At 42.2% G+C, this 7,140-nt stretch overlaps 1 protein-coding gene across 1 annotated transcript; it reads left to right on the forward strand.

Annotated features, from left to right (window-relative positions):
• Window positions 1-4,439: 4,439 nt before the first annotated feature.
• Window positions 4,440-5,012, forward strand: LOC130461746 (uncharacterized). The gene has a single exon (XM_056829934.1). It carries the CDS (start codon window positions 4,440-4,442, stop codon window positions 5,010-5,012), a length of 573 nt encoding a protein of 190 aa, XP_056685912.1.
• Window positions 5,013-7,140: the final 2,128 nt, after the last annotated feature.

Genomic DNA, 7,140 nt, shown 5'->3' on the forward strand with positions numbered 1-7,140 from the left:
AAAGATGGGTTGAATGAGATAGGATAAGTTGTATAGGTATTAGTCGAGCATGAGGATTACATCAACCAGGGCCAATGAATAGCATGGGGACGGCTCAAGGGTATATCAACAGGATGTATCCAAACAAGTTATATGGTCATTATGCTAATGGTGGTGTAAGAGAAGGTTTGTGCTTTGGAAATGATGGGCATGACGCACTTGTCAATGACCGTACGTGGTTTGCAGTTGACAACAAGTTCAAGAACAAGAGTCGAGGTAAGGGTTTCTTGGGTTATGGCGATGAGAACATGGATGGGTTAAATGAGCTGAACAGGGGCCCCAGAGCGAAGGCGTCTAAGAACATAAGGATTGGAAAGGGTAGACATCGTAGAACTTTATGTATATTTTTTTGTGATATGATTTGGATTGGTTGACTCAATTCTTTCCCTTCGTTTACTTGGGTAAATTCCACACTTTGGGAGGTACGGGCTAAGTATTTCATGGATCGCTCTTTTCGCTCTTCCTTTTCTCTCTCTCTTTAAGTATTTCATGGCTCGCTCTTTTCGCTCTCCCTTTTCTCTTTCTATTTTTTCCTTTTGCATGGGATTTCTCCCCAACAAATTTTTTTTTTTTTTTTGGGCTAAAAGGTATATGGTTGTGGTCTTTGAGTCACGAGGCGAGACTGAGTGAGCCTCGTTTGGTAGGCCTATAGTGGACCTTTAACTTTAGTGGGCCTAGGGTGGACCTTTAATTTTAGTAGGCCTAGGGTGGACCTTTTAAATTGTCTTACTTTGCAAGCGTATTTAGTCGTTTCTTAAAATGTACAAATAGCGTAGATTCAAAATGTTATTTTTACCTTATTGAAATTTAACGAAAGAATTACATCGAAAAATATTTTTTTGCTTCTTTTCAGATTCCAGTTTTCGAGATTTAATTGGATGTTGTGATTTAGACTCAAACTTTCATTAATCTTTCTGATTATAACCCGTGTATGAATATAAGGAGGTGGTCTAGACTCAAAATAATGACGTGGCGTAAGCCTATAATACTTGACCAAGCAACTCTCAGACTTAGGCTAACTGGACCATAACTTTCATTGGTTGACACTTTAGATTTTAACCCTTGGGTGTTCATTTGTCATGCGCCATTTTGCTTAATGTTGGCAAGGTAGTTAATTGGGGAGATCGAATTTTTATTTTTGCAAGACTAGAATCATTAGTGCGGCTTCTCTCTTAGTGTGTATTGCTTTACCCCAATGTTAGCCTTATGGCATGCCGATTTGGGTATTTTCATGGTTTTTTATGTCGCATTCATGGAAAATATTTTAGTCCGTACTTAGGAGTATTTCAAGGAGTGAGTGGCTCGAGAGGACTATGATAGTCGTGACCCAATGGTGATCATAAGCCTTGAGGCCATTAATTTTTTGCTAATGGTATTGACACCTTAGGTTCACTTTGGGGTTTGTGCGACGACTATGGGGGAATGATTTTCAGAATGTGACTGTTTCCATTTTGCAAATACTATAATATATTCTTTTTATTGGTGAGAGAGAGTATTGAGGCCGTGGATTCTTAGCAAGGGATGACAATTACATATGGGTGCTCATTGATTTAAATGTTAGGAAGGGAGACTCAATATGGTTTAACCTTTTAACTTGCAGAACGACACCAAGCATTAGGACCGATTCTATGGATAAGACAACTAAGACTTAGGATTTAGATTGTACTTTTGGGCATAGCCTAGTCTATACTCGGATTTACTTATTTTTCATTTGAACATTATTTTTTCTTTGAAAACTTCATTTGAACATTATTTTTTGAATACTTTGCCCATGTGACATTCAAGGTCATTTAATTTGCATGCTCAGTTTTGGTGCCGAGCATTGTCGTCATAGGAGGCCTAACAACGACACAAAGAGTTATTTATTACTATTTTTTTTAGTCGCTTTTAGAATCGAGTGCCTTTTCATACGCCCTTGCAGCAATTTTCACGAAAAGGTTTTTTTGCTACGTAATTTTAATACGCGGGCACCGAGGCTGCTGTGCCTGACCAAAAGGCCAGGCAACAACTTCAGCGCCCAGAGTAGGGCGTGAGAAATATTGGCGCCCAGCCAGGGGCGTTGAAAATGCGTCCCTCGCTGGTTCTCGTTTTCTGTTTACGTCTACTTTTGTTTTTGCGACTTCAATTTTGCGTGCTTGCCTTATAACGACCTTTACGCGTTGTGCAGCGTTTGTGGGATTCGTTACGGCCATCCCGAGCGTCGCTTATTTTTGTGGCGATCGTTCGAGTTTGCGGAACACGTATTTCGGTATAACTCTTTGGCAAATTGGTTTATGAATGTTTGGGCAATTTTTAAGGTCGTTGGTTTTTCTAGGATAGTTTGTCGCACACAATCATATATTTCGCTACACATAACTAACATTCCATCATGAGGCAATAATAATATGTCATGTAGTTTATGATAGGCTTCTATGGGTAGTTATTTGCGCCTGGCTTGGTACCGCTTCTATCGCAGATCCACCACATGCCCCGGTCGGGGTAGTGCTTTCAACAGACGAATTTCATCTCAGAAGGCCAACCCGCAAGTGCAAGCCAAGGGGGCATGCAGGCGAGAGGGACCTAGTGGGCGAGCGATTGGGTTTGGGACGGGTGTACTACTAGCGAAAGTGCCGAGTGGACAACATTCGAAGCGTATGCACCCCCCGGTTGGCGATGGGTATCCTTACTCCCAACTCCCGAGATGAAACATCAAGGGAGCCAAGATTCGTTATGCGGTTCTGTCCATTCACATTAATATGCTGATTTTCAGGTCGTCCCAACTTGATGGGGAAATAAACGCAGGGTAGGATCGTTTCACCCTTCGGCTATTTTGATTACCTACGAGCACGAGTATTTCGTTCACTATCCCCAGTGGAGTCGCCACTGTGAGGGGGTCGAAAAAGCACGAGGCTAATGCGTGACCTCGTCCCTCGTGGGTGTGACACTTCTTTTTGTCAAATCAAGTGTAATTGGATTTCCTGTGAGTTTACACCCAAGTGACTAGTAATATAGGAGTCGCCATTCAGTTTTTAACGACAATGAGAAAAACTGACAAAACTCGGTTATCGTGACATAAAGGGAGTGCAATTATGTTTGACCACGACGGTCGTAGGTTCCCTTGTGATCCCTGGTGGTGGGTATCGCTCAACGTACACCCGCAGGGTAGAGATTGAGGGTTCGGGGGACTGTAACTACCGAGAGGAGTACTCGCTCTTCGATAACTCCAGAGGCAGGATACCCTTACTAGCTCAGCATAAATAATTGAAGGGACATGCGTTAACTATTAAACTAATCTGAGTTGATTTAAACAATATGCAACATATAGTACTAGATCGAGCGCGATTATCTGATTTAGATTGTTTTAAGGGACCTAGCATGATAATCCAATTTCCAAAAAATATCATATTTATTAGGCGTGATCGAACAATCAGATTTAGTTAGTTTAACAGTTCATAAAAGGGCGAGGAAAGAAATTAAACCATGGAAAATGGACACATTACGACGCACCCTTGAGAGGTGCGTCACGGTTCTCAGAAAACTAGCCACTTTGACTTTGCTATTTCTCCTTTTATTTAACGAATCTCAAATTATGGGACAGGATACGTTCTGTTCGATTTATGGATCGATTGCGACACAACGCGTGATCAGTTTTGCAGCGTGCGGCTTAGGCTTAGGGGTTTAGAGTCAATACTCAGAATAATAATTGTGTGTTGTTGTTTTTCAGGTCGAACTTAAAGCCCTATTTGTAGAAAAGAGTTCTTGGAAATATAGAATTGTAGAACTCTAATCCACGAGGAATTAGGAAAAAACACGTACCAGGTATTTTCAGCGCCCAGGCCTGGGCGCCGAAGATTTCGGTGCCCAGAGCCAGGCGTTGAAAATAGGATCTGGGCTGTTTTTTCTTAGTCAGATTCGGATTCCTAGAATCCGGAGTATTTGAGATTTAATTGAGTCTTTTAATGCGTATTAACCTTGTGACGGGATGCGTTTGGGCCCGTTACGAACTCTAGGCTCGTTATGATTTTAATTAATACGTAACTCTTATTTTCGAATCGTATTAGGAATAGGATTCTCTCGCAATTTCTATCTCATTAAGGATTTATGTTGGAGTGCAACACCTAATTCTGACAGGTTTCTATCTTTTATGACTTGCCACTTTTAACAACTACCCATTACGGCAGTTACTATTTTTAGCAGGTTTCCATAAATAGTAGGTTTCTATAAATAGCAGGTTTCGGGTGAAATGAAAAGGGGTGATCGAGATTCGTTATTTTATAGGAGATGCGTTGTCAAGTGGAGATTTACGTTTTCATCATCGAACCTTCCCTTTCGGGAATGGGGACAAAAGTAGGTGTCTACAGCAAGCCAAGAAGAATGTCGAGTTTGAGGATGGATTCAAACAATCCAACACTCAATGGAAGATGATTGAAAACCAATTAGCTCAACTTGCAAATACCATTAGGGAACATCATGCGCATGCTAGTCTCCCACCCCAAAGTCATCCTCCAAAGCAATTGAATGCCATAGTGACAAGGAATGGGAGGATTTTAGATGATGTTCCTAGAGATAATAAGGTTTCTAAGCCCAATGAGAAGGATCAAGAGGGAGTCATTGAGTCTAGTGACAATGATGTGGTAGAAGAGGAGCCTCCCATCAATGATGAAGGTGAAACTCCTATACTAAAGGAGGCAACTCTCCTACCTCTCCCCACTCCTAAACTTCCCTATCCCCAAAGATTCATAAGGCACAAGTTAGATGTGCAATTCTCAAAATTCCTTGATGTTCTTCGAAAATTGCACATCACTCTCCCCTTTACGGACGCATTGAAACAAATGCTTACTTACTCAAGGTTTCTCAAGGAAATCTTGAGTGGGAAGCGGGATTGCGACGTAAAGGAGACGGTGAACCTCACCGAAAGTTGTAGTGCTATCATTCTTAACCAAATGCCACCCAAACTCAAAGACCCGGTAGTTTTTCTATCCCTTGTGCTATAAAGGAGCTTGAAATAAGCAATTCCTTGTGTGATTTGGGTGCTAGCGTTAGTCTAATGCCTTATTCGGTGTTCGCCAAGTTTGAAGTTGGTGATCTTGTCCCAACTAACATCACCTTGCAACTTGCCGACCGTTCGGTCAAGTACCCTATTGGCAAGGTTGAGGATGTACCCTTGAGAGTTGGTGGATTAGTGATCCCCGTCGATTTAGTAGTCCTAGACATAGATGAGTACGTGCATGTCCCTATTATTCTAGGCCGCCCATTCTTGGCTACGGCGGGGGACATTATTGATGTCAAGCAAGGGAACATTACTTTGAAAGTTGGGAAGGATTGTTTGTTTTTTGACTTGAATAAGGCCATGCGTTATCCTAGTTCCACTAATGAGAAATGTTTCTTGGTGGACTCTTTTGATCCCGTAGTGAATGACATGCATGAGCACTTGCTCACCACTAATGATCCACTTGAGCTTGTTCTTTTGAATAGACATGGCTTAGGTAACATAGGGATTGAAGTGGCTAACTACGAGGAGCTCTTGGATGCCCCATCCCCTTGTGCTCCACCCGAGCAATGCATGCTTATGTTTGATGGGAAAGATGCTTTGGATGATACCCGAATTGGTAAGGAAGCTCCCAAGGTAGAGCTAAAACCTCTACCTTCAAGCTTGAGGTACGCATTTCTCGGTCCAAACTCTTCTTACCCAGTGATTATCAATTCCTCTTTAGATGATGAGCAAGTGCTCAATCTCACTCATGTCTTGAAACATCATCAAAAGGCTTTGGGCTACACTATTGGTGATTTGAAAGGTGTCAGCCCAACCCTTTGCATGCATCATATAGAGCTTGAGGACAATGCCGTCCCACATCGTGAAAGGCAAAGAAAACTTAATCCACCTATGGGAGAGGTGGTTAAGAAGGAAATAATTAATCTTTTGGCGGTCGAGATTATATATCCTATTTCTAATAGACGATGGGTATCCCCGGTCCATGTGGTCCCAAAAAAGGGTGGGATGACGGTAGTCAAGAATTCACATGGAGAGCTGATTTCCACCCGGACGGTAACCTGGTGGCGCATGTGTATTGACTATCGCCAACTCAATCTTTCCACTAAGAAAGACCACTTTCCTCTACCATTTATTGATCAAATGCTTGAACTTCTAACCAAAAAAAGGTATTTTAGCTTTCTTGATGGTTATTTCGGGTTCTTTTAAATCCCCATAAACCCGGAAGACCAAGAGAAAACTACATTTACTTGCCCTTATGGGACTTTTGCCTATAGGAGGATGCCATTCGGGCTTTGCAATGCCCCCGGGACGTTCCAAAGGTGTATGATGAGTATTTTTGGTGATATGCTCGAAGAAGAAATGGAGGTGTTCATGGATGACTTTTCGGTGGGAGGATCCACCTATGATGAATGCCTCATCAATCATGGGAAGTGCCTTGAGAGGTGTGAGAAAGTCAACTTGGTGCTCAATTGGGAAAAATGCCACTTCATGGTGGAGGAAGGAATTGTTCTAGGGCACAAGGTCTCTCATCATGGGATTGAGGTAGATAGAGCAAAAATCGAAGTCATAGAGAAGTTGCCTCCCCCGGTGAATGTTAAGGGGATCCGGTCCTTTCTTAGGCATGCCAGATTCTATAGGCGATTCATTAAAGACTTTTCCTCGATTGCTCGACCTCTCACTAACCTCCTCCAAAAGGAGTGTGACTTTCACTTTGATTCCGCATGTCTCAAGGCCTTTAACACAATCAAGAGTGCCCTTATTTCTACTCCTATAGTTCAAGCTCCGGATTGGGCTCTACCTTTCGAGTTGATGTGCGACGCAAGTGATTTCTCGGTTGGAGGAGTTCTTGGTCAACGAAAGGACAAAAAGCTACATGTGATCTATTATATGTCAAAGACTCTTAATCAAGCTCAAGCCAATTACAGCACGACCAAGAAAGAATTTCTCGCCATTGTGCATGCATTTGAAAAGTTTAGGACCTATTTGGTAGGGTCAAAGACAATTGTGTACACGGATCATGCGGCTATTCGCTATCTTATGGAGAAAAAGGAGGCCAAACCGAGACTCATTCGTTGGGTGCTACTCCTTCAAGAATTCGACATTGAGATTAGATATAAAAAAGGAGCCGA

Source organism: Spinacia oleracea, chromosome 5 (assembly GCF_020520425.1).
Source record: "Spinacia oleracea cultivar Varoflay chromosome 5, BTI_SOV_V1, whole genome shotgun sequence".
Classification (NCBI taxonomy): Eukaryota; Viridiplantae; Streptophyta; class Magnoliopsida; order Caryophyllales; family Amaranthaceae; genus Spinacia; species Spinacia oleracea.